Source organism: Diprion similis, chromosome 10 (assembly GCF_021155765.1).
Source record: "Diprion similis isolate iyDipSimi1 chromosome 10, iyDipSimi1.1, whole genome shotgun sequence".
Lineage (NCBI taxonomy): Eukaryota > Metazoa > Arthropoda > Insecta > Hymenoptera > Diprionidae > Diprion > Diprion similis.
This window is the reverse complement of record NC_060114.1, coordinates 21,120,100-21,146,945: the sequence shown is the minus strand read 5'-3', so window position 1 is coordinate 21,146,945 and position 26,846 is coordinate 21,120,100. Positions and strand designations below refer to the sequence as shown.

The window sequence follows — 26,846 nt, the reverse complement described above, 5'->3', positions numbered from 1 at the left end:
TGCATAACATACACGCCAATAATGCACTTGAATAATAGCAGAGCTGAAAAAAAAATCTAGTAACAAAATCTGATAGTATACCCTTGATGAAAATTATCAGTTGTCCAGGGGTTGGCAAGCGTGTTTGAAAAGAAATAAATAAGCAAAGCGACCATGAAGTGACAAATAAAAGCTGAAGAAACACAATGCTGAGGCTCTAGGCGGTGAAAATCAAGTGTAACGTCGTCGATCGGTAGACAAGCCTCGATAATAGTGATACCGGCGTTTGTATCACGGCTAAGAATTTCCACGGCCGAAGGCATGCGGACCTCGGTAATCCGGGGCTTTACGGGCTGACGTTTCGGTCTCTCGACCCTCGCGACTCGGAACTGAATCCGCCGTCGAGCGGAGCGTTTTACCATCGACTCGGTTCTCTCAGTGCCTGTAAAACCGGATAATAAACAACTCTCAGTGTGGAGAAGTGCGGCGTGTCTGCGTGAAGCGAAGCTATTTCAACCTCCATCCTCGCATCAGGTGATTCCTCCCCCGCGCCCCAGCCGAACAATAACACTCTGCTGGCCGAAGGCGAAGCCAAAACATGCTTCTGGTTGAGGACACGCTGCTGCCTTGATCAGCGCACGTAATACGTGGTTCCTACATACTGTTTTTGAAAATTAATTCCCCCCTCGTCGCATATCGCGAGTTCTTTCGTTTTGTGCTTTTCTCGTGCGCGCGCGTGTGTGTGTGTGAGTGTGCGTGGATATTCTTATTTTTATTTCTTTTCATCTCTTCTCTCCTGTTTTTTCTTTTTTTACTATCTTTCATTTTTCTTTCGACCTACAAGAGATCCGAACAACTTCTTGAGCCAGTCGTCGGATGTTGAATCGGTCGGATTGTTCTCCTGAATCATGGGTGGATTGAAAAACTAGACTGGCCATGCTGCTCAGTGGTGAAAGAGTATCAGCAGCCGTTTGACGTCGTCGTCGCTCGTCTCCGATAATACGAAAATGAAAACGGAGAAAAAATCGAGCGAAGCAACGTGCGTTACGACCACCGTCGTCAAGGAGGAACCTGATACAGATTCGGTTAAAATAAAAGAGGAGTCCGGGGTAGCGGGAACTGGCAATAATGAGAACACCATCAGGGAGGAATCGACGGAATGCCAAAGGGATTCAAACATCGATCCCAATCACACGGATGGCACTATGTCTCAAGAAAATCAAAATGGTACCAATAATCAATCCATACTTGGCTCTGTGAAACAGGAAAACGAACAGAACCACCCTGGCGATGATCTGCAAAATGGTACGTTTCCGCTATCTTGATTAATTTTTCACCTCGGGCATGGATTTACGATCACGATTTCTTATTTCACCCAGACTGCGCAGCAAGCGTTGGACTCACGTCCGACGGCATTCAGCCCCTAGTGAGCAATGTGCTTGCCAAGCAAATGGGCACTGGCACAGGCGGAGGGGATGCTCAGTACATGCAACAGCAGAGCCAGATATTTGTATTCTCTACAATGCTGGCAAATAAGGGCGCAGATGCGGTTTTGCAGGGACAATTCCCATCGATAATTGCTTATCATTGCGCACAGCCAGGCACCAAGAAGTATCTGGAGGTACGTAGGCAGGATCGTCACAAATCTGGAAAGTCAGGAAAAGTCAGGGTATTTTATTTAAATTTTGAAATATAATATACCTTTAAGTCAGTAATAGCAAAGATTGCTCCTTTTTATTGCGACTTATTAACTTTTCTATTCTTCCAATGATTCGATAATTTTCTGTTAAATTAAACTTGATAACGACAGTCTTGATGCCAATTTTAAAGAATAGTTGAGACCACCGTAGCGTATTCATTTATTTGGTAAACCACCAAGCAAAGATAGCAATCCGTATATTTTTGCAGATTGTTGAAATAGAAGAATATCTTATCACCATTGTCGTTTTCAGAAACACCCCAGCAAGGCGAACCAGTTTAGACCGAACCCTGCCCAATGGTTGAACAATCTAGCGATGATGAAGCAGAAAGGCCAGCAAGGAGGGCCGAACAGTGCTTTCCCCACCGAGCAGCCTCCGGATCTTCCTGCGCTTGAGCCAAATGCTCCTCCGTTTTGGAACGAACAAAGTACAATCAGAAACTTGAATGGCAGTAGCTCAATGGGCAACCCAGACTCCTCCCTCGACGATAACAATATCGATGTGCCTTGCCTTGTGCCGAACTCCCCCAACAATTCAGGTATTACTGCCAATTGAGTTGAATCAAATGAGTTTTGTGACCAAAATCAATGAAGAGAATGAACGTTGAATATTTGGAGAGTGGCAAACCGTATTTTTTGTCGATTGCCTGGAGCTTGGAAGAGCTCTGGAAGATCATTGGCTGTATGTATATGATTGATGACATCAACGACTTTTCATTCTGGACAGGTAATTCTCAGCCACCAACTAGCACTGCGTTGGGTCACAGCCCAAGCCTTCTGGGGGCACCGAACAGCCCTGGTTCCTCAGGTCTGCAGCCTTCTCTGCAGGGCGTTAAGGTACCTGACGAGAATTTGACCCCTCAGCAACGTCTGCACCGTGAAGAACAGCTTGCTACCATAAGAAAAATGCACATGATGCTTTTCCCCGAGCGCAAAGATGAAGGCCCTGCTGCTGGCGGCTTGGAACCTACCCAGGGGGCTCCTCAGACACCTGCACAAGGCGCGGCGAGTGTTTCTAGCGGTCCTTTAGCAGGCCCTCCAGCCGTTGACTGGCACAAATTGCAGCACCACTTTTTTGATGGCAAAAATAAGGTCTATACTAGTTTATTTTATGGTGCTCAGACACTCGGATTCGATGTTTCAGGGATTAAAATGTGAACATCCCGTTATAGGTAGGGGTAGGCAGTCCTAATGCTGCAACTTTGAGAGGGGCAGGCATCGGACCGACGCCACGTGGCCAAGGACCTCCGCCTCCTTATCACCAGACAACGAGGTCGGCAAGTGTGCCGATTGCCATACAGAGTCCAAACCCGTCGTCACCCAACAATCCGACAAGCAACTTATCTCTTCCTTCGCCGCGTGCTAGTTCGGCCCTGAATTCCCCGGCGGATTGCAACAGGCAATTTCAACTTGGAAACAATGTACAAAGACCTGGACATCTCACTGGCCAGAGTCCTACGAGTCAGGATTCTCCCAATCCTGGAGCTGGCCCTCCTACTGGAGCACCAGGGCCTAGACTGAACCACAGTAACCCTGGCACCCCCATCTCACATTCACACCTCACTGCCCTCAGTCCCAATGGAGTCACAGCTCAAAAGGACACCCTTGACTTTCCATCTAGTCAACCATCCACCAGTAAGTAGAAAGAAACGTCATTGCGTTGCTCGGTATTTGGATTTTTTTTCACCTCTTGCTCTTTATCTAGCGTGTCATTTTGGTATATACCTAATACTTTGTCAATTCACGACGCTGATTTTCATCATTCTTTCATAAGGTTCACTATCATTCTTAAACTTTAATGCATAATATTTGTTTTTTAGCAATGGATGGTATGTTTTGCCGAACGTTGCAATCGCTGGCACAGCAGAAACAGCAACACGGTACAGCTGTAAACGCGAGCGGTGTCAAAGAGGCGAATCTGATGCCAGTACCCAGTCCTCAGCAAATCCAATATCTTAACACCTTCGAGGGGCAGGAACTCACGATACAAAAACAGCCAAACACCAGTCTTAAAGACACGAGTTTGCCAACGTAAGTGTGACCTCATATTTTTGTTATTTTGTTTTGCAATGTATAACAATTTTATAACTTCATGTCGAATGTATATCGTTGTGACATCACGAGTGTACGTACCTTTTCAGCACAGTATATTGTTGAACCAACCATTCTATCGTTTATTTTCAGGAGCACGAGCAATAGCAATAATGATGTGCAAAACAGAATGATGTCCGGAAATATGGAGAGCAGTAGCCAATTCCCAACCAGATCGGAAGGTGCGAGTCCCTCGATGGATGGGGTTAACAGGGGGTTCGCGGGGCCTCTGCACAGTCCGCATACGCCGGGTAGTGCGACACCGCACACGCCGGTCGACTCTATAAAAAACGGGAATAAAACTAGTGCAACAACGACTACAAGCGCGCAAAACAGTCCAGCTCCCCACAATACCAACCTCTCGGACAGCATGGGGCCCCCCAGGACGGTACCTGCGTCGCCGAACACGAAAGTAGACACTTCTCCTCCATCTGGCAAAGAGCAGCAACAGCAGCAGCAGCAGCAGCAGCAACAGCAGCAGCAGCAGCAGCAACAACAGCAGCAGCAACAGCAGCAACAACAGCAGCAGCAGCAGCAACAACAGCAGCAGCAGCAGCAGCAGCAGCAACAACAACAGCAACAGCAGCAGCAGCAACAGCAACAACAGCAGCAATGTGGAAATCCAACAAGTTCAGGGAATAGCGGTCCACCGCTGGGGCCAGGATTTCCATGTAGCAGGCCGTCAGTGAACGTGAATCAACCCGCGGATAACGTTCCGTTAAACCCGAACAACATCGGCGGTAGATTAGGCGGTCTTGGAGGAATGAGCACGAATCATTTTGATCCAATAACATCGCTGGCTCAGATGAGCCAGCAGCTGACCAACACCGCGGCTAGTAACGCCTTAGGCGGTGGTCCGGATGGTCCTATGCACTCTGGAAACGCGGGGATGATGCCGTTCAATCCACACGGTATGCAGCACATGATGCAGATGGGAGAGATGAATGGGTGCCACATGCCCGGGCCTGGCGGTGAGCCCGGTGACGTCGGGGGACTCTGTATGGGACTCGGTGGGCCGCCCGCCAGCTACAGTCCCACTCCTCACACCGGAAGTCCGGGTATTAGCAACAAAATGGGAAACCCCATGATGTCACACCCCATGATGCACCCTGGTCCTTATCCCAACGACGGTCACGGCCCTCCGAGACACATGGGACACGGCCCTGGACCTAGTCCTTACAACGGAGCTAATGTTCAGGTCTTGCAATTTTTTCCTTGTCCGTTTATTCGCTTGTGATCGTGTTTTATACTCTTTCAAACTCAACTTCTATGAAGCAATGACCAAATATTTGAAAATCCAATGTCTTGTTTAGGTAAAACCCAGCGCTCCGAATACCATCCAGTACCTTCCGGCGCGGCCAAACGTTGGGCACGCGCCACGAGGACCACCGAGCCTCGATTTCCTTCAGAGGTTTACAAATCCGTTATCGAATCTTGAGTCGAAGATGCCTACGCCGTCTGTGAACCTCCAGTATTTTCCAAATGGATGCGTGCCCAACAATATGGGACCACATTCGGGAATGTCGAACGTTATGGGAGGGCTACCGGGTATGGGAGGACCTCCGCGAATGGACGGACAACCAATGAACAATTCTGTCGGTGTTCATCCCTCGATGAGACCCGTAGGGAATATGAGACCACAGCCGAATATTATGCGCATGCAGCATATGGTCGGCGGCGGCGTTTTTCCCGGTAACATGATGGATCCGGACAAAGTCTTCCCGCCAGAAATGGTTCCTCAGGTACAAAATCAGCCAAACCCTGGCATGTACGTCCCTGGGAGCAAGGGAAGTCCCATGGGCCTCGGCCCTCCCGATGCCTCGCAGCCCTTGCCGCCGAGCATGGGAGGCGCGACGAGCAATTTCAAAAGCAGCCCGTTTGTCGGCGGCGGACCGAGCATGTCAGACCCGAACTATGCTCAGCAGTTTCACAACTTTCAGCAGCAGCTTTATGCGACAGGGACGAGAGGCAGCGGACCTCCGCACCCTAATCTTCACCCGCCGCCAAACTCCCACTCACATCAGCAGTTCTTTATGCCCAAGTAGTAAGTTGAGTTTACTGTACACGTGTATGTTGTCGTTTTTTTTTTTTTTATTATTATTTTTTTTTTTTTTTTGTATTTTTGACGGTCGAACGGGTAGGTATAGATTTGTCCTGGGATAAAAGGCAATTGAACGAGAAAAAAAAATGGGTGGAAGAAATAAATATGGTGTAAGTTTACAGAATCTACCCCACCGAGACTCCGACTCAACTTGTAAGAAGCGGCATAGAATTACTCGGTCTGAACTTCTTTCAATTTTCCAATTCTTTACTGACTGTTGACAAGGATATGACGTGCATAGTTTTTAAAATTGCTCAAAACCCGATTTTGGATTTCGAATGATTGATATCTCACGTTGTAGTTTTACTCACTAATGTAGATACCGAGGAATTTTTTCGCGATCATTTGGGATACCGTTCGAGATCGAAAACAGGGTAAGGCATACAAAAAACGTATGTCACACATAATAGTTGATTACTCTGTATTACATGGCAGACATGTATTGTTTGAAATCACAACTTTAGGTAACGTATTTTACCTATTCACACTCATACACATCTACAGTCATCCATTTTTCATAAACAGTCAAGAGATTATGTATAAACAAAGAACGAGAAGGTGAATTGTACATAGGATGAGTGACGAAAAAGGGTCAGTATTGAATTGGAAATTGTTTATTCTTTCTTGACAGTAACACGAATGATTGATATACCGGTAAATAATTCAGCTCAAATTTATTATTGTACATAAAGATACACACGATATAAATACCTGAAGCAACGTTTCACCCCTCTCCTCACCTGTTTACCCAGTTATCCTTTCCTACGACCAACTTTGTGCATAATCATGGCCCTCCCTCCCCCTCCCCCAGATAGTAGACGCTTAGTGCGTAACAATAGAGGCAAAGAGAGAGTGAGAGAGAGAGAGAGAGAGAGAGAGAGAGAGAAATTGAGAACGAGAGAAAGAAAAAAAAGAGAGAAAACATAAAATAAAAATAAAATAAAAAAGTAATTGACTATGAACAATTATGTTGTTGAAGAATGATTTTTATTATAAATGAAAAATAAAATAAAGATATTTACAAGAAGTTGATACAAGAATTAATCTATCATAATTTCCGTAATTCATCACCTCTTACCGAGGATATACATCATCCGATTCAATTACTTATTGCCTGCAGATGGTAATTTTCCTTTTTTTTTTCACACGTGACGTAAACTGGGACGGTATCATCATTGTAATCAACGACAAATGTCTTTATTGTTTTGTATGTGTTTGTGTGCCAGTTGATAGAACGTTATCTATAATAATACTAAGGATTACTCGTTATTAAAACGAGATTTTGAGTGGATTTTGAATTTTGTTTTACGCAATTTTGTATCGAATTGGCCATAGGTCTGTAACATTTCATCATGTAACCAATCTTATTTTTTTCAACTTCATCGCTGCAGTGGGATATCGCAAGGGGGATTCGTATTCGCCCTTTATTTAATTAGGTACTATTGGCTTGATTCAAGCAATTCGAGTTCGTAATATTAGCATTTATAATGTTCTAAGGCGCAGGACGATGACCCAATAGTTATCGTGAAAAAAAAAAGAAGCCAAATCAAGAGAGTAAAATGGTCATAAATCACTCGGTGGAATAAAATGGTTTGGTTTTAGTAGATCTAAAGGCTTATCTAAGACTGCAAACTTGATTGCGAGGTGGTAACCAGTAAACGTGTCCCGACTATGGTATTAACAAGCGCTGGATGTGCTGATCGTTTTCGTTTTTAATGTGATTCCGAATGGCACAAGATCAGGCTTTGCCATTTTCTAATCACTGTGCCACACCTTACAGCACTAATCTCTTTTCGGTACTCAGCAACTCTTGTCGCGTGTTGTGTCATCTAGAGAAAAAAAAAATAACAAATCAACTTTTGTACTAGTTACGCTTTTTGTTCAGCGTAAAATAATCGTCGGACCGTTTGTTATTTGTAAGTTAATCATAGTCTTGAAAAAATGGTATCAGTAGGAGTACCGAATGTCTTGGTCAATTCTGACGGAAGTTTTGTCTTTTGTAATCAAGTTTATACCCAAAATCCAGACCAAACCTGTCCTGTCCAACCATTTATTGGCTGGATGTGCCAGAGTCCAGTCTTTCTCCACCGTTTCTGTAAAAAGTCGAATGACAACAAAATAAGGGTAAGTAGGTATAGAATTCGCCTTGAAGAGCTGTTTTGCATCGCAGCTTTCGTATATGAAAAGTCCAAGACTAAGACTAGATGGACAAAAAATTATTAGTAACCGAAGTTTCTGTGACAAAAACTGTGATTTAAAATAGCTGCTTTAAGTGACTTGCAGCGTACCGTGTTTACCTTGACCGCTGATCTCGCGAGGTTGTAACTTTGCGATTTAAGCTGAAAATGGTTAAAGTCGTGTTTGTACTTTTTTTTACTCATATGACATTAGAATTAGCGCAATAATTACGTTTTTTCGGCTGGAACAAAATCGTCCCATTCGCTGAGATCATACTTGGATAAGTCGCCGTCGTCGTCATCCTCTTCTTCTTCCTCCTCCTCCTCATCTTCGTTCTGAAAGAAGATGGAAGAGAACCAGATTGTTAATTTGACAACTCAAAGAAAATCGAAACTTACAAAACTGGGGTAAGTGCGATATTTATACAGCTACGATGAAAAAGAAGACAAAATAGGTATATGGATTCTAATTTTGCGTACTAAGCAGGAGTTTTGGGTGGCTGCAAATTAAGACAAATTGAAAAGGATTTGACTTTCCAGACAAACTTTTTCACTTATTACATCAGCCTCTTTGTTTCCCTCAGGTTTCAGCTCCTCAATTTTGATATCTTCTTTCGGTTTGCTCCTGGGTGGGCTGATATATTTGAATGAGTCCTTGGAGTCCTCGTCGGACGTTCTACTTTCGAGTTTTCGCTTTTTCCTTCGCCTCCCAAACTCGTCATATTCGTCATCGTCGTCATCCTTTCGTTCCTTGTACTCGACAACTCCACGATCATTGTAACCGCCTCCGTAGCCTGTTCGTTCCTCAACCTCACCAAACTTCGGAGCATTACACATATTACATTGCTGCCTCCGTGCCCAATTCACGTTACCACACTTGCTACACTGCCAGTCATCCGCACTGCAAATACAAAAATAGAGCCGTTGATTAAAAAATTATTGTTTTTCAGAAGCATTTGTTTGTCCAAAGTTTTTTTTCGCCTTGTTATAGTTACCTAAACAAGCCCCTGCTTTTCTCCGCAGCAGCTTTGCCAATCTCTTGTCCTAACTTCTTTTTCTTGGGACATTCCCCTCTGTCTAAAAATCGGTCAGACTTAGTTAATGCGACGAGAGATGAAAAAGTTTGGTAAGTTTTTTTTGTTCCAGAAATGGAAATTGTCGACTGAATTGACAAAGTATTAAGTTTACATATAATTTAAGTGTGTGTAACCTATATGTACAAAATGACTTGATAAAATTGTAACTTAGCTAAAAGGAAGAAGAGATTGTCATTGGGTAGATAATTTTTTCTTTATCTCATGAGGAAATGTGTGAAAAACGTGGTTTTCTGTCTGTTTGCATACTTACCTTTGCCGCACCGATTGCAAGAATTTCGTCTAGCAAAATTAACATTGCCACACCTGTAATAGTTAAACAAAATAGTTGAGAAAAGTACTTAATTATCGCATGATGGTGTTCTTTTTTTTATTGACGGTATATTTAAGGTCTCTTCGGAGATTCGAATGCGAAGAGGCGTGATAAATGAAAATGAAAACAAAATAAAATAGACTAATATGACAGATAATAATCAGGAACGACCAGATAAAGATGAGTGTATCAACAGTGTAGGGAAGAGAGAAAACAGCAAACGGTAAATGCACGGACCGATCGATTGCTTTACGCGTTTAACAATATTTAAAAATCGTTGAACGTTTGCTAAAATACGCACTGGGAGTCGGGGCAGATCCAGTCACCATCGTTAATACTCCGATGCCCCTCGTCATCGACTTTAGTGTCCATACTTAAATCTAAATAAATCTGCAAGGCGTCGCGACGTCGCCAATCTTCGGCGCTGTTTCGCGTTTCGGTTGACGTCCAACCGAGGACCAATTCGTGTTGTCTGTCCTACGTGTATGTCGACACGTATAGATGTATGCATACGTGGGTAGTTATACTGCCACTGTTCAACTGCCGTGTGCTTCTACCTATGGGCCGCCAATAAATGCACCCAAAGCTTCGAGCCGTGCGCGGCTGGGAAAGTCGGAATATGGTTGTACCTTCGTCAGAAATTCACTGTCCGCTGTCCCTACTCTTGCCAATCTAGTCACGTGATTGAGACAGCATTTTCCATAGACTTGTAGAGATAGACTGCGCAGTGCGCGGTCTGTATACCGAGTTGAAGCCGTAATTAGAAAGATGCATGGGTTAGGTTTTCCGTAGACTTTATAGACACAGACTGCGCGGTCCCAGAGGCCATAGGTAGAATGTAGAAGCCGTAGCGTATGCGCGATTGCAGAAGTCCAGTCCAGCCGTTTGGCTTCTACATTCTGCTTACGGCTTATGGATTTTTAATCTATATAAAAATTCATAAGGCATATTCCATGGCATAACGAACGAGAAGCCTATAAGTTACACGCTGAAACATCTGTGATGGTAAATATTATTGACTGCTGGTAGTCAACAAAAGTCCACTGCCGGTAGTCAACAATATTTGCAATCACAGACGCTTCCACAGGCAACTTATAGGCTTCTCGTTCGTTATGCCATGGAATATGTCTTATGGATTTTTACATAGTTTAAAAATCCGTAAGCCATAGGCAAAATGTAGGAACCAAATGGCTGGACTGGATTTTTCGAGTTACTTCATTAGCCTATTCTGTTGGATCTGACAAATGAAATCACTCAGAGTCGATTTGTGTCAGAAGATTCATGTGAAAGGAAAGCACTGGTTTCTACCCTTTGGACTGTGCAACGGAGAGGTCAGACTCCGGCTGTTGCTTTCTCTATTTAATTGGGGCTTCAGGTCGGTCCACGGACCGCGCAGTAAGTCTACGGGCTCCTCTTTCCTCGCGATAGCTGGATTCTGATTGGTTGAAGCTCGCGGTGACTCACAATCGCAGTGGCCTGATGATGTAAGACGATAAGGTGTGCCTGCGCAGCCATTTCTTGGAACCAATCGCGTGCCCCGACCATGCAAAGGCCATTTTGGATTTTCAACCACTCGCATTCGAAGTCATCTAGCGCACATGGAGCACATTTTTTAAAGCGTGAATACATGACATCGCATATTTTCAAGATGGCCTCCACACGGTCGGCGCAGAACGGGACGAAAAAGCGTTCGCCAGAAGAACACACTTTATCTTCTTACATCACGGTAGTATGTCTTGATGTATCGCGTGTGGATACCGGGCTTGAAGATTGCGCTGAGCCATGAGGCGTGAAAGCGTGGAAGCGCAGCGATCGTTGCATGGTTGCTACCCCTCGACCCGTTAATTATCTCGGAATGCAGCTGCGGTTAAGAACCAGCGCAAGCTTCAAGGGGGTTCGTAGTCGTAAACATTAGGTGTGTCGGCGTCGCTTTGGGCCGATACTGATGCCGCCGTGTAAAATATCTGTGTCGAATATCAGCCTAGCTAAAATAATCCGGCTACGCATCGACCAACATTCAGAAACACCATAATTACTCCGTTTACGATGATGTGTAATTAGAGGAAAGCAATGGAAGTATGATAAAGGAAGAAAATAACCATGATGAGTTCAGTGACATATAAATAAATAAATAAGTAAACATATAAAGAAGCAAATGAAGAAATGGTTTTAAATACATGGTATGAATAAACAAGTGAATGAATTAACATGAGATTTCACGAGAGAGGAAAAAGAAAGTGTCAAACCCTAGAGCTTTACTAGCTTCGTTATTAATATCATCAAGCTCAGAAGTCGGCGATTTTTCGGGATAAATCCACAAAAGGAGGTAATGCTTGTATGGGTTAGCTGGCTGTTGCCTGTGCGGAGGGCATGGAGACGGAGAGCGTGAAGTCCGGGGCTAGCGAGCATAGCCATAGCCATAGCCACCATAGTAGAGGCTCGCAAAAGCATCATAGATCACACAACAACAAATCTCATCACCACAACCGTCAATATTCTCACAGGTCTTCGAGGTATGTGACTATTGTTTATTATTTTTTGTTACACCTCGTCACGTACAAACCTCAGGATGAAAGCTTATCACTGATATCCTCGTCATGCGTTAGATTCAAGTGTTCCAGACTTTGCAAGAGTTCTTCGTTTTTGATATCTTATTTCCATGGTCATTGTTTAAGTAAATAACGGTGATATGATTTTTTAATGCCAATCTCTGGAATTAGGCACTAGATACCTTAAACCGTTGAATATTATGAGTACTTCATCTCTTGAGCATAGAACCGATACTCACTGACTTCCTTTCTTTTACAGAAGTAGCCGCAGCCAAAGAAAGGAGAGACAGAATTTGGACTCCAGCGAAATGGCTCCGTTCCAAACAACTGTTAACGTGCGTGGGGAGAATGTTGACCACTTGGGCCAAGAGGTGATCGAAGTGCAGATATTGCCTCAGGATGAAAACTGGGGAGAAAATACAACCGCGGTTACTGGAAACACCTCGGATAGGTCAGAGTCAACCGAAGATGTCAGTAACTGGCAAAACGAGAGTGACGGATCATTTGGTTTCACGTGTAACCGTTACGTGGGACCAGCGGTTACAACGGTCCTCGGAATTAGTGCATTTCTCAGTCCTATAGCGATGGTTGTGCTCCCGAAACTGGGCTTCTTTCCAGACTCAACTAACGTCCTTACCCTTCAACAAAGGCTTCAACGTCTTTCCTGCAACGCAGAGTGTAAGGGGCAGCTTGTAGGTCTGGCTTTCAAGCTTGTCTTGTTAGGCATCGGGAGTTGGGCAGTCTTTCTCAGACCCGCGAACGCCACCATGCCTAGAATATTCCTATTCAGATTTGGTGTACTGATGCTAACGCTGTTGTGCATTTGCACGTACTGGCTATTTTACGTTGTTCAGGTACACATGTATTGTTTTTATCTTATCAAAGTGTAGTTTGAAAATTTTGTTCACAGAATAATTCATTGTTTTTTTTTTTGGTTTTCAGCTGACAGAAAGTGCGAAGACTGCCGCGAACGGGGAAATTACAGAGTACAAGAGTTTAGTAAGCTACGCTGGAACCTTGACTGACACCCTCTTGTTTATACATTACGTGGCCGTGCTGCTTGTCGAAATTCGTCACCTACAGCCCACGTTTTACCTCAAGGTAAAATATATTGCTCTGCAAATTCAAGTTGAACGTCTAATATCATATTAAAACATATTACCTAATGCGCGATTGTTGATTATTACAGGTGGTACGATCTCCAGACGGAGAATCGAGATCTTACGCTATAGGGCAATTGTCAATCCAGAGGGCGGCTGTATGGGTTCTGAAAAAATACTACACGGAGTTTTCTGTTTACAATCCTTACCTAGAGCGCCTGCCGGTTTCGAAATCCAATAGAAAACAGTCTAGTTTCAAGTTCTACGAGGTTGACGGCGGCTCCGGGACCACCGTCACTCAGCGCGGAGCTGGTGGGGACAGAGCAGTCCTCGCAGCTCAAGCTCGTCGACGTGACTCAAGTCATAACGAGCGTTTTTACGAGGAACATGATTACGAGCGCCGAGTGAGAAAGCGTAAGGCACGTCTAATTACCGCCGCCGAGGAGGCGTTCGCTCACATAAAACGTCTCCATTCGGAAGCCGAATCCGCGCCAAATCCGGGCCCTATGGACCCGATGGAGGCGGCACAGGCTGTTTTTCCATCCATGGCGCGGGCCCTGCAGAAATATTTACGGGTAACGCGTCAGCAGCCTCGACACTCGGTGGAATCGATTTTGGGACGGCTCGCTAGGTGTCTCGCCCAAGATGCGGCCCCTCGTGCCTTCCTGGAACCATTTTTCGCGCCAGGTCCTGTCCTGGCTAACGAAAAGGAACGGCAAAGGAGATCTCAACATTGGGCCCTGGTTTGCGAAGGGGAATTGCCGTCAAGATCTCTGACCTCTGGTTGCGAATTTCAACTACGTCAGGGGGAAATCGCACTGCTTTGTACAGTGCATAGGATACCGCATTTTAATCTCACTGAGCAGCTCGCACATCCCAAGTCTAACAAATTTCTGTTACGACTTAATTCCGAGACTTCTGTTTAGCCTTAACAAAAGAGAATAATAGTAGGACAAAAAGAGATTAGTTATAAAGTATTAGTGATGAAGCAGAATAACGCGGCGGATGAAATCTGGTAAAGATTTTGGGAGAATCGCTTTAATTGATTTTACTTAGCTTGTAAGTTGTGGTTCAAGGGGATGCAAGACCGTTCCGTACGGAAAAACTCGTTTTAATTCGAAATACATCAGACGAGCTATACAGAAGTATGCAATAGATAACGTACCTAATTGTTCTCATGATGCGTATAAAGTGTAGAAGCAATTGGATAGGTCGTGAAATTCTTCACAAAACGTGTTTAAAGTATGACATGAATTTTCCATGTAGGTCAAATACAAAGATATACATCGCCACGGGCAAATTATTTCTGTTTTAACTAATCTACGTGTGGGAATGATTAGTCGTTATCTGTTGAAGATACGTACTAGCATTTTTTTTTTTCTTAATGTCTGTGGTATTGAAAATAAAATCAACTTTATGATAGTGCTATTCGTGAAACTAGGTAAATTGCATACTGAACAAATATGCAACATATGTATCTTATTACTTAAGATGCGCAAAAATTGCAAGCTGTAGAGTCTACGTTCTTTTTTGAATATTTTTCCTATTTTACAATTATAAAGCTCAGTATCGATTCGTGTTCAAAGCTTGAGGTGCGAACTTTGTCGTTTGTGTGGCAGAGAAAATAGAGGGAAAGGAAAATAAAAGTGGAAGGAAAGTTTATCATAGATAAAATTGCAATGTCCGCTATCACAGTGCGCACAATCTTTGCAATGATATTCATAATATCTATGTCTGAGCTTGCCGATTGTAATGCTATGCCAATGTGTCAAGTCAGGGCGCTTACAGACGACATGATTACTTATAAGTCTTAGATAAACTGTCTGAAAACGTTGCTGGCCAAACGGTTTGTAGCTCAATTTTTTTTCGTTACGATTTACAAATTATTTTTAAACACGTACAAACGGAACAAGGATCTGATTGGCTCTTTTGCGGCTACATATCATAACGTTATGTATAGTTGAATACTATCGTCCTGACGTACTGTCTACTGTAATATAATAATTATTTAACATTATTAACCGTAAGTAATAGCAGGAATAATTATTGTAATCGCAATGGTTATCAGGCTATTTCAATTCGTACAATTATCAATTTTTGATACGTACTAGTATATACATACATGCACATAATTGTATAGCTAAGGCCTTTTTTGTACTTATTATATACAATGCCCTTTTTATTGTACCTAGTGTAGCTTTTTTATGCAACTATTTTTTATTTATATGCGTGGCGCGTGAAAAGACAATTAAAATATGAAAATACACATTGCAAAAACGAAATTTATCAGAGTCAAGTAATTACCTTTCAAATAAAACACTCTAATACGTAAAATTTTATTCAAATATAAATTTTATGTTATGCAAATAAAGAGATGAGATAGGTGTCACGGACGATTTCATACCATTAGAGATGGAAAATCTTTACCTGGTGGTCGCGTCATTTTTTAATACTATACGTTGTACGTTTTCACACTGCAGGTTCCAAGTTCACGAAACAAAAAAATATTAATATCAAATTCGAATTTCGAGCTACAAATTCAGATTCGCGATTGACGATGCAAAAGCCCTTAGGTACCATATTACATAAAGTCATTACGATTCTTGTATTTTGAACCACTATAATGGATATCCACCATTATAAATTTTGAAATTATGACCATGGATCTGTTATCGGTGACCCAAAAAACCTCCGCGTACTAATTTCCATGGAAATTCGAATATTTTTAGTTTTTTTTTTTCACTATATTGGATTCGCCATTTTGGATTTTGCAAATCTAACCTCAGATTCGTGATCAGCGACCCAAATCCTCACGTTATCAATTTTCATTCGAATTGATTCATCCATTCTCAAGATATAATTCTTATCTTCTTTTTTCTAAATTTGTTATTTACATAATTCAAAAAATACTGAGCGGATCAAAAACAAAATCTAACTAGTTCTACGTTTGGAAAAGCCGCGTCGATTGAGACCAAAAACATTAAAATCCGGTAACTCGTTCTGGAGATATTATCGTACGAAAAAAATGATTACATGCACATGCACACACGTCTAGATTTTGACTCGTCGAGATCTGGTGAAAAGTCAAATTTTCATTTTCGAGGTGATTACAATAACTTGCTTCATTCTCTGAAAACAATGAAACGGAAAGTTGAAATGTATTCCGCGTACATTTTTATTATTTCGAAGTCATTCGAAAGATCGATTATGATCGATGTTACTCTCCCGTACAATCCATCTTTGTCGTTGGCCCAAGTTGTCTGTAATTCAAAACAATTATATGGTACGGGATTAAAAAAGTACCGATAAAATCGATTAGCAGCTATGTTCGTGAGCAATAAAAATTCCTGATATGGATTATAACAGGCCTGAGTTGCCCTACCTTTTTCTTCGTGTCACAACAATTCCGTGAAGTTGTATTTTAGACAATGTAATCTAAAAATTTCAATGTGAAAGATCAAAGAAGAATACCAAATTCCGTTGAATCGTTCGCAGGAAATAATTGCGAAATTTCACTTTGTTATCGGCGATACATTTTACGTCTCCATCTTTTCCCGATAACCATCTGTTAGCGAATTTTCTGTCCACTCAAATACACAGACTATCTAATGACATCGTTTATCGTAGCTATGTCACAGCACAGTCAAATGACTAATTGGCATGTAGATGAAATCAAAAACCCTGTGTAACTCCTTATTATCGTATCTTTTCAATTGAAGATAGATTTAACCGTGGATTGTGTCGACGGCGATCCGACACAACAAAAAATTACACTTCTTAACCACTCATCGCTGAATGATAATTATCTCTATCAGGTATCGAAAGCTATAAGAGCTATATCAGAACGGTCAAAAAGTAATCCTTGTCGTAAATGGGACTTTTTTTTTTAAAGAGAAATGCTTGAGTCCTTCATACGTAATGAAAAATGACCTTGGAACTTTTCCGAAAATCAACGCAAAACAAGATCCAATACTTTTACGGCTAATTTTAAATCTCGTCTCGTCTGTACCAATATGATCAGGCAGCACGGATCTCGGAATTGCTGAAACCAACTGCGATCGATATTAACAGAATCGTAATCTCACCCTTGAAGTTGTTTGTTTGTCTTCTGTTTTCTTTTGTTCTCTTGACAAAAACAGGCACTTCTTCATTGGTGCTGTTCATTTGGCTATCAACTATTTCTCGATTGTGGTTTACAATTGGGTCGATATTTTTGACGGGTTCGAGAAGAGGGCTCTTTTTTATCCCGCCAATCATTCCGTCCAGGTGTTCCTAACTTTATTGTTAATCGTCCGATAGCTGAACTAGCGGTACGACGAACTGCTCTAGCAGACGCGGCGGAACATATATTTCCAAGGTGTAGAGCTGAGTGTAGGTGTGGGGGTTAATTCGAACTAACGTAGAACAACACCGTAAAATTTTTCCCTCTTTTCTAGACCAAGTACACTTTTATTTCCCTTTGATATACCGAAAGTTGCTTTTCTGCAATTGTTACTCCTAATCACTCACTACGTGCATGAATTTCACTCTAAACATTTTTCAGGCTCTCGTAGAGTTTCTTAGTCGTGAAAATGAGCCTCGTGGCGCCATTCTTCATGTGAATAAAATCCTTTTTTCAACATTTTTGAAACTTTCTTTAACTTTGCCGATGTTTTATAATATTTAAACACTCAATTTTAGTTAGGAAAACTAAGAGAGGTTTTTCTGCGATCCTTAAATAATACCTAGATATATTTTTTCAAATTTTTAGAACTCATTTTTCAAGCTAAAAATCACTTTGGGGCTGAATTTTACTCAGTGTGACCGTGGTGCGATTTTATACTGAGGTGTAACCGACTAGGGTTAAGGTTGATGAATTCGTTTATCAGAAGGTCAAGATCCAATGCACTTGAACTATACCTTGGTGAATGTGGATTATATGTATAGCTACATCGTCCAATTAAGTGATCTTGCAGCATCGTTGATAATCAAGTAATAGAAAGAAAAATTGAACTTTTTGAAACTGCAAATATCTGAGATATGGAATTCTATATCTATAACTAAATTCCGATGTGCGAAGTGCTCCACGCCTACAATAATAGTGGTTTCGCCTCGCCTGTCAGCACTAGCACATCAAAGATGATTAATATAGTGCGTCGACTATTCCTCCGTGTCGAAATCTTCGCATTGCCTTGGTGTATCTTATCCAGCGAACGTCTTCTGCAGATGCGTAATATGTGCCGGATAAGAGATAACTGTTACAAGTGCTCAAGGACGCACCTTGTCGAACTGTTCAAGAGTAGGTATGTGACACGGTGAAACAGCGAGACGTCAATCCCTCGTTCGTCAGTAAACCAAAAAAAAGGTATCACTGTGACTCGAGTTTACTCGCGGTGTTCTCGCAGTGCGGTTTCACGGGCTGTGAGTGAACATTATTGCTGAGAGCGTAAACTGGGAACAACGAAAGGTATCACAACCCTGGTGAACCGTTTATGAAGGAACGGAAACGGACTTCTGAAACCAGTTTAAAAATTTATGAAGGTGTTGACTGTTCGTTTTAAGGCTTTATTAATCTCCATGAGGTGTGGAAAACATGGTCGTTTCAGAGAACAAGCCGCAGGTAACGCTTTTATTTAGTTTACAATTTTTAACAAAGTCGGGTAATTCTATAACCGTTAATTTTTATCGAAATTTGATTTATACAAAAAATGAATTCGATATTTTGCAATTTTTTAAGATTACGATTACTTTGTGAATTTTTACTCTTCCACTTAATACGTTATAAATATATGTGTATTTCGTGACGAATACGTTTCGCAATATTTGATACTTAAATATATCTAATCTGTTTTGCAAGCTTTCTTCATTTTTTGAGTATCCGTAAGATTTCACTTTCTCGCCGTGTGTTAATTTTGTTGGAACAATGATTTCTTACTCTGTTTTTAGGAATTATCAAGCTCGAACTAATACATATTTCAGTATCAGTCTTGTCCCTAGTTATATTTATTAGGATTCGAAAATTCCTCGTGAATTCTTGGGCGTATAAAATAGTGAAAATTTTTCAGGCAATCAGAGCAGAATGGGGAGGGGGCTTAGAGTTCCTGATGTCCTGCATCGCGACTTCCGTAGGATTGGGTAACATCTGGAGATTTCCATACACAGCGTACCAAAATGGCGGCGGAGCCTTCCTCATTCCTTACATAATCGTCCTACTAATAGTCGGCAAACCATTCTATTATTTGGAAGCAATCCTCGGCCAGTTTACGAGCAAGTCGTGCATTAAAGTATGGTCGCTTTCTCCGGCTATGAAAGGTGCGAAGGTGTTCTTCAGTTCTTGACTCCCAATTTGCCAATAAAACTGTACTTGCAAACGTATGTAAAGGACCTTATCGCCAACGGCAACTAGCAATATTGATGCTTGGTTAATTTTCTCCGCACAGGGATCGGATATGGCCAGCTGATAGCTGCTCTATGCGTTGTTTCGTACTACACAGTGTTGATGGCGATAACTCTGTTCTACTTGGTGGTCAGTTTTCAGTCGGAACTCCCTTGGTCAACGTGTCGTGAGGAATGGGGATCGAATTGTTTCGACTCTGGAGGCTCCGTGAACATAACTGCAATCACCGGAAACGGCTCGCTGCAGAGTTCAGCTGAGTTGTACTTCCTGTAGGAACTCTATAAACATGCATCGGCTGTAAATCAAACCGAGACGAAAATATCAACCCTCAATATTTATTTCAGAAAGGTTGTTCTCAACGAGGTTGACTCCATCGAAGACGGTATTGGAACACCATCTTGGCAGCTCAGCCTTTGTTTGCTTGCCAGTTGGATCGCAGTTTACTTGGTTCTCTTCCGGGGAGTCAAAAGTTCAGGAAAGGCTGCCTACTTCCTTGCACTTTTCCCCTACGTTGTCATGATCGCACTCCTGATCAGGGCGGTGACCCTTTCCGGTTCCGGGATCGGAATCATGTTCTTCATTACTCCAGACTGGACGAAGCTTTGGTCGCCAACAGTCTGGTACGCTGCCATAACGCAGTGTTTCTTCTCTCTCAGTGTTTGCTTCGGGGCTATCGTGATGTATTCTTCCTACAACAACTTCAATCACAAGCTTTACAGGTAAGTGATCAAGCTTATCAACAGACTATCGCCCAGACGTGTATAACCTACAATCTGCGGCTGCTTGCAGGGATGTAATGATCGTCACGACGTTGGACACGTTCACCAGCCTCATCGCCGGCTGTACGATATTCGGAATCCTTGGTAATCTGGCCTATGAAATGGGGACGGATGACGTGAGCACCGTAGTTCGGGGCGGAACTGGTCTGGCCTTCATTTCGTACCCGGAAGCCTTGGCCAGGTTCACGTTCGTTCCGCAGCTCTTCTCGGTCCTCTTCTTCGTCATGATGTTGGTCCTTGGAGTGGGCAGTGCCATGGCGCTCTGCGGGGCGGCGTTCAGCGTCGTTTGCGATTGGTTTCCTCACGTCAAACAGTGGAAGATCATGCTCGTCATATCCGTCGTCGGATATTGTATCGGCCTTGTTTACGTCACGCCGGTAAGATCGATAGCCGATGCAGCTATCGACGATCAGCGAAGACCAATTGACGGATTTCACGGTTAATGACAATTGGAATTTCGCTGATAGCATCTCTCTCTCCCTCTATCTTACAGGGCGGACAGTGGATATTGACCCTTGTCGATTACTACGGCGGGACATTCGTCGCCATAATCGTTGGGACCGTAGAAATTCTGACAGTCTTTTGGATCTACGGTCTCCGGAAGTTCCTTGACGATGTGGAATTCATGACCGGCACAAGGCCCGGGATTTATTGGAGGGTTTGTTGGGTGGCCGTCACTCCTCTTCTGATGATCGTGATTCTGGCATACACGGTAGCGATATACGAGCCGCCTACATACAACGACACTTTTTTCCCAACTTCGGCTTACGGTTTGTGACATCTTTAATTGCCTTGCATCTTTACCAGAGTTTCGATCACAATTTTAACCGATTTTACGAATGCTTCTCTAGCCGCTGGTTGGGCCATCCTGGGCTTTGCGGTGTTACAGATAGTTGGATGGATGGTTTATCAGCTTTACACAAAGAGAAGCTCTTCGGTTGCACAGGTCAGTGAAAAGGGCATACGAGAATAATTGTGTGTAAAATATTTCAACGCTTTTCTACATCAAATTCTTTCCCTTTGGCAGACATTCAGGGACGCTTTCCGACCTACCTCTGAGTGGGGTCCGAATGACCCCAAACATCACCTGGAGTGGGAATCCTTCAAAGAGTCGAAAGCGAAATCTTCTTCGAACGGACTTTATGATCTCTTCTTCAAGTAGCTTGCATCAAATTATTCTTAGATCGAATCCATCTGCATGTCAATCATCTAAATCCCCCATAATTGCAGTATCGTTTCGACCACCTTGCAATTCCTTAACTCAAACCTTTTAAGATCGAATACATTCAGCTCACAGTGAGCATCATGGCATACCAAGCAATTATGACAAAAACAGAAAAACACATTGGAATAAGATAACACCTGAAAAAGGTTAAAAAAAAATAATAATAAAAAATAAAAAAATACCCGTCTATTTCTAGTGCAATTATTTTGTATAATGTCAACAATATACTAACTCCAGGGATCCATTTTTAGAATCTGGGATATAGAGAGACAAAGCTTATAACCTAGACAGGTGTAAACTTTATTGACAACATTTAGTCGTTTCGGTTTAATGCGAATGGTTACACGGCAGCTTTGTACAAAGGCCGGTCGATGGCACGTTTGGCATAGCTTTACGCTGTTTGCCTAAGTTACAGATAAACTAAGCGTCACGCAAACTGCAAGCTTTAAACTTGTGCAAGCGGTGTGCCAACTCGTCCCACTTCAGGCCATGTGTTCTTGCAATTTAGTAGGCTTGAGATTTACTCTCAAACTTTGTGAGGATCAGTTATGTTACGTACAGTGTTATTCACAATCAGCTGCGAGACGTTTATGGCGTCTGAAGTGACTTGTGGACGATGGAAAATATCGCAATAACGCTTATCTCTAACGTGCCATGGAATTTTACTGCTTGAATTATTGGTCATTGGATGAAGATAGTGCTCCCCAAAACACGATTCGCCGGCGATAGCCTCAAATGAGTGATTAAAGGATTTGCAATGTCTATAGGATAAATAAATAATTTTTTTTTTTTGCTATGTCACGTCACGCCCATTCCACCGACGACAGTGTTATAAACGTCGCAAATTATTATCTGCACAATAATTTATCGTCGGTTAATATTTAGCCAAAGGCTTTTTAAAAATACGGACAGCATGTAGGAATAAAAATTCTGCAAACCCTTGCAAATTTGCAAAGTTAAAGGTTACGTGCAGAATCAAGATAAAATTGCAAACGCATTTATAATATGCAAAAGTTTAAAATTGGCAGTCAATTTTTTTTAATCCGTCGTTCGAAACTATTGCCCGGATTTAACGAACGTTGGGAATTGACATCGTGCAGCCTCGCAGGAATTCGGTTCAATTCGTACTAAGTAACAATAATAACAAGCACCGCTCAACTCGTGGATAAGTACATCGAAACTTTGAGTAGTCGTTTTCATGTGATCGACCCGTAAGGACGGAGACCTTCGTAGGGTGGATGTTGAACCGTATTAATCGTATCATGGACCGTGACAAGGTGCGTATGCACGACTGCACGTCGTTGGCTTTTAATTCTGTCACATGTTATAATATGTATCAAGTCAATGTCCAAATCCTAGTGGCACCTATTCAATGATCCGAAGAATTATACGTGAGCAAAGTTTGTTTTGACGCAAGCTCACGTGACCCATGGGGATTATTTGACCTCATATAGATTTTGTTGACACTTGAGAAGACGAGACAATGAGGGATGGCCCTGGATTAAAAGTAGCTCAATTTTACAATACGGTTCGATCGCTGCACAGACAAGGTGATCACCGCGTTCAATAGTTATTGATAAGCTGTTTGAGCACTTATATTTAATCGTATGTCAACAATGCTTGTCAAACCTTAACAAAATATTTTTATATTGAGGCACCGGTTCGTTGCGTCGTGTTAACAGACGACCTGCTGATTGTAATTGAACGTATAAAAGTATTAACCTGTTTAGTGAGTTTGCGAAGATAGATCGGAAGCTTGAACAAGCCTTATAATGCAAACTGCAATCTCCATGAGGTTCAATGATCCTTACAAGGTGAACAGTATAGAATGTAATTCGCAGTCATGTCACATGTTTCCAACGTTTGAAGAACCTTTTATTCTTCATCTCGACTTTTATATCGGATACTTGACTTGTGTTATTTGGATATGCTAAATTCATGCTCATTCTTCCGATGAACAAATGCAGGATAAAAACCCTGAGTTCCGAGCTGATAATGAGGCCTTGGAAATTACGGATAATGGGAACTCCAGAGCCAAGTGGGGCAGTGGAATGGAATTCCTAATGTCATGCGTAGCTTTTTCCGTCGGTTTCGGAAACATCTGGCGCTTCCCGTACACCGCGTACGAAAACGGCGGAGGAGCCTTTCTCATCCCGTATCTCGTTGTACTCTTCATCATCGGAAAGCCGTTTTACTACATGGAGATGATCCTTGGCCAATTCAGTAGCAGATCCTGCATTGAAATTTGGTCGGTATCACCAGCGTTCAAAGGTACCTTACAGATACATAAATTGCGACTGTCTCCAAACTTTGAGACACTCAAATTTTTCGTTACAGTGTGTTAAAGAATAATATTGTAACGGACGAGTGCAACTTTTAAGATCTGTGAAAATATCTTTTACATCACGTGAGACTGTTTTATGCATTTTCCCACGCGTGTTTTCCGTACATAAAGTACCCGTTTCGATGACGGTCGAGTGAGTCAGCGAATGTGCATGTGCGGAGTACTGAAAAAACCCCTTTTAAGTTCTAGGAGTTGAAAGTGGTCTTTTCTGTACTCCGCGCATGCGCTGTCGCGAACAAATCTGCCATTACGCGACTCTAACCTCAATTTCTTGCTTCGTGAAAGAATGCGTAACATGGTCGTGTTATATAAAGAATCATGTGTAACAAGGAGACAACGTTTTTTTCGCCTCGTGTATTTGCAATATTCGCCTTCGGCTCAGCTACGACTCCTATTGCAAACTTACGCTCGGCCCGAAAAGACCGAGTTTGCCTATTTATTGTTACACAATATATTATTCTTCAGGTATCGGTTTTGGTGTCACGGTTGCAGTCTTTTCCATAACCACGTATTACTGCGCGCTAATGGCTCTGACGTTATTTTACCTGCTGTCAAGCTTTCAATCGGTTTTGCCGTGGGCTTCGTGCCGCGAAGAATGGGGCGATACTTGTTACAGTTCATCCGGCATCAGCAACGCGACTTCGAACAGTTCGCAATCAAGCTCTGCAGAGCTCTTCTTTCTGTAAGCATTGCGCCAACCTGCACTCTGTCAAACAAGCAAAACCACGGACCAGATGACTTGAATTTTCAGAAACGTTGTGCTGAACGAGACCGACGACATCAGTAACGGAATCGGTATTCCATCCTGGAGACTTGTTCTTTGCTTAGCCGGAAGTTGGCTCGCTGTTATACTTGTTCTTTCGCGTGGTATGAAAAGCGCGGGAAAGGCGTCTTACTTCCTGGCCTTGTTTCCCTACACAATGATGATCGTACTCTTGGTCAGAGCCGTCACTCTGCCAGGGGCGACCAACGGCATCGTCTTCTTGTACAAACCGATCTGGACGAAAATTTTCGAACCTCAAGTCTGGTACGCGGCTGTTACCCAGGCTTTCTTTTCACTCGGCGTATGTTTTGGAGCAGTCACCATGTATGCATCGTACAACGGCTTTCGGCACGACGTTAACAGGTTAGTTTTACGAATCTATGATTCAGGAACTTTTTGTACAAAACTGCGAAATTACTTTAACTTTATTAAGGTAAGTGTACCAGTTATTGACGCTGTCCCAATTATTGACCTCTTTTGGTTGAATATGTTTGATCCTTGGTTCTAAAATTACCAAAGAATAAATTTCCAGTGGCTAATCCTCTAGCAATTGGTTTTAGTCATCGAGAAAATTCACAATTTGTGCCATAAATTTATAATTTTGGAATATAAAAGGGTTGAAATAATTGGGTCTAAACGTGTCAATAACTGGTACACTTACTTTAAGTTCAACTTAATTTTTCATCATTCCAGAGACTGCACCATTGTGACAACCCTGGACCTACTGACAAGTCTTCTCGCCGGCACCACGATATTTGGAATCCTCGGAAATTTGGCCTATGAATTGGGTAGCGATGATATTAGCACTGTAGTACGGAGTGGAACTGGACTGGCCTTCATATCGTATCCGGACGCATTGGCCAAGTTCACCGTCGTTCCGCAAGTTTTTGCAGTCCTCTTCTTCCTGATGCTATTCGTCCTGGGTGTCGGAACAGCCGTAGCTGTTTCCAATGTGTTGATAAGCGTTATCATGGACCAGTTTCCAAGTTCTGTGCATTGGATGGTGGCACTGGGAGTCGCAATCGTCGGATTTCTGTTCGGGACGATCTACTGCACTCCGGTGAGTGATGCATGATTCCTTTTATCGCCACTCGATACAGCATATCTTTATTTTTTCGAAGGGAGGTCAATACATACTGAATTTGGTTGACTACTTTGGCGGAACTTTCATCCTGGTGTGTCTCGCGTGCTTCGAAGTGGTTGGCATTTCTTGGGTCTACGGTAACGTTCATATTTCATAGTAAAAAAAATTTACGAGCCAGCTGTATAAAGCTTATCTACTTTTTACGAAACAACGGGAATTCCAATACACTGGACAACATTTTTTTTATCTACATTCGTTTTTATTTGATTCTTGTTGAATCAAGATCTCGAAGTTATCTTTAATTCGATGAAGATAAGTAATACTGTTAGTTTATCAAAAACAAGAATGAAAAAATCTGTCCATTATCCGATTTTCGACGGAGCATCACTGCTTTAGAACATCGGTCAAAGTAAAGGAGAAAAATGATTATTGTAGCAATTAAATCTGTCCGATTCAGGAGTCGATAATTTCCTCGATGATATTGAATTCATGACTGGAAAACGTCCATCTTTCTACTGGAGATTCTGCTGGGGCCTGTTGACCCCTCTCATGCTCTTTACCATCCTTGTCTATTTTCTCTTCAATATAACCCCATTGGTGTACAATGACGTAGTATATCCTACATCAGCCTATGGTAAGGAATAAATTTTATTGAAATACTAGAGTTATAGGTAAACGGAAATGTCTACGTACAATATAACCTAACAATAATACTTATTGCAGCTGCTGGATGGGCGTTGCTTTTTTTGGGAATCGTGCAATTTCCAGCATGGGCTATGATCACTAGATTACAGAACAGAGAAAAGCCATGGTCTGACGTATGTGTCAAATTTGTCATACTCGATTTTTTGTAATTATATACTTGTGTACCAGAGTTTTGATTTTGACTTCTAGATATTCAAACCAACAGAAGAGTGGGGACCGAAAGATCCAGAAACAAAAAGGAAGTGGAAAGAATTCAAGGAGATAAAACGATTGAACCGAGAACGGAAGCTGGATACAACAGGAGAAAAGTTCTGGGCAGCATTAGTTGGCAGATGATAAACGCACAGTATCTGTCAATCGATATATTTTTCTATTTCAAACAATTTGTATAGTGTGCTGTACGATTATTCAAATGCTTATTTATTTTACTAAACAATTACAATTTCTAACAAAATACGTGCGTTGCA

General features: G+C 42.3%; 5 protein-coding genes across 18 annotated transcripts; 4 read left to right on the top strand and 1 right to left on the bottom strand.

Annotated features, from left to right (window-relative positions):
• The first annotated feature begins 104 nt into the window (after positions 1-104).
• LOC124411983 (protein BCL9 homolog) lies at positions 105-23,238 on the top strand. Of its 4 annotated transcripts, XM_046891586.1 has the most exons (10): positions 815-1,284; positions 1,359-1,648; positions 1,932-2,217; positions 2,406-2,770; positions 2,851-3,313; positions 3,499-3,709; positions 3,863-4,967; positions 5,083-5,829; positions 18,309-18,312; positions 23,227-23,238. In XM_046891586.1, the coding sequence occupies exons 1-8, from the start codon at positions 987-989 to the stop codon at positions 5,812-5,814; spliced, it is 3,750 nt and encodes a 1,249-aa protein (XP_046747542.1). In that variant the 5' UTR covers positions 815-986; the 3' UTR covers positions 5,815-5,829; positions 18,309-18,312; positions 23,227-23,238. The 4 variants fall into 4 exon arrangements, with proteins under 4 accessions (XP_046747541.1, XP_046747542.1, XP_046747543.1 ...); XM_046891585.1 differs by lacking the exons at positions 18,309-18,312; positions 23,227-23,238 and adding an exon at positions 105-619 and having other exon boundaries at positions 909-1,284; positions 5,083-6,595; XM_046891587.1 differs by lacking the exons at positions 18,309-18,312; positions 23,227-23,238 and having other exon boundaries at positions 1,359-1,642; positions 5,083-6,595.
• Positions 7,445-10,129, bottom strand: LOC124412008 (zinc finger Ran-binding domain-containing protein 2). Of its 10 annotated transcripts, none has more exons than XR_006929735.1 (8): positions 9,756-10,129; positions 9,395-9,447; positions 9,043-9,124; positions 8,609-8,948; positions 8,280-8,383; positions 8,159-8,209; positions 7,886-7,963; positions 7,445-7,699 (listed from the first exon to the last, which is right to left on the bottom strand). XR_006929735.1 is itself a non-coding variant. In XM_046891649.1 (8 exons), exons 1-7 carry the CDS (start codon positions 9,824-9,826, stop codon positions 7,921-7,923), a joined length of 735 nt encoding a protein of 244 aa, XP_046747605.1. In that variant the 5' UTR covers positions 9,827-10,129; the 3' UTR covers positions 7,445-7,699; positions 7,886-7,920. The 10 variants fall into 10 exon arrangements, 7 of the variants coding, with proteins under 7 accessions (XP_046747605.1, XP_046747606.1, XP_046747604.1 ...); XR_006929737.1 differs by having other exon boundaries at positions 7,899-7,963; XR_006929736.1 differs by having other exon boundaries at positions 7,904-7,963.
• On the top strand, positions 11,100-14,634 carry LOC124411996 (vang-like protein 2). The gene is made up of 4 exons (XM_046891627.1): positions 11,100-11,967; positions 12,263-12,857; positions 12,946-13,104; positions 13,193-14,634. The coding sequence occupies exons 1-4, from the start codon at positions 11,825-11,827 to the stop codon at positions 14,027-14,029; spliced, it is 1,734 nt and encodes a 577-aa protein (XP_046747583.1). The 5' UTR covers positions 11,100-11,824; the 3' UTR covers positions 14,030-14,634.
• Positions 18,153-21,655, top strand: LOC124411458 (sodium-dependent nutrient amino acid transporter 1-like). Its single transcript, XM_046890562.1, has 10 exons — positions 18,153-18,233; positions 18,386-18,503; positions 18,665-18,702; positions 19,148-19,394; positions 19,523-19,748; positions 19,824-20,198; positions 20,269-20,635; positions 20,752-21,028; positions 21,110-21,204; positions 21,286-21,655. The coding sequence occupies exons 1-10, from the start codon at positions 18,153-18,155 to the stop codon at positions 21,418-21,420; spliced, it is 1,959 nt and encodes a 652-aa protein (XP_046746518.1). The 3' UTR covers positions 21,421-21,655.
• LOC124411995 (sodium-dependent nutrient amino acid transporter 1-like) lies at positions 22,510-26,792 on the top strand. Of its 2 annotated transcripts, none has more exons than XM_046891626.1 (9): positions 22,510-22,760; positions 23,451-23,754; positions 24,293-24,509; positions 24,579-24,953; positions 25,284-25,650; positions 25,712-25,811; positions 26,132-26,308; positions 26,398-26,492; positions 26,569-26,792. In XM_046891626.1, exons 1-9 carry the CDS (start codon positions 22,722-22,724, stop codon positions 26,713-26,715), a joined length of 1,821 nt encoding a protein of 606 aa, XP_046747582.1. In that variant the 5' UTR covers positions 22,510-22,721; the 3' UTR covers positions 26,716-26,792. The 2 variants fall into 2 exon arrangements, with proteins under 2 accessions (XP_046747582.1, XP_046747581.1); XM_046891625.1 differs by lacking the exon at positions 22,510-22,760 and adding an exon at positions 23,250-23,297.
• The last annotated feature ends 54 nt before the right edge of the window (positions 26,793-26,846 follow it).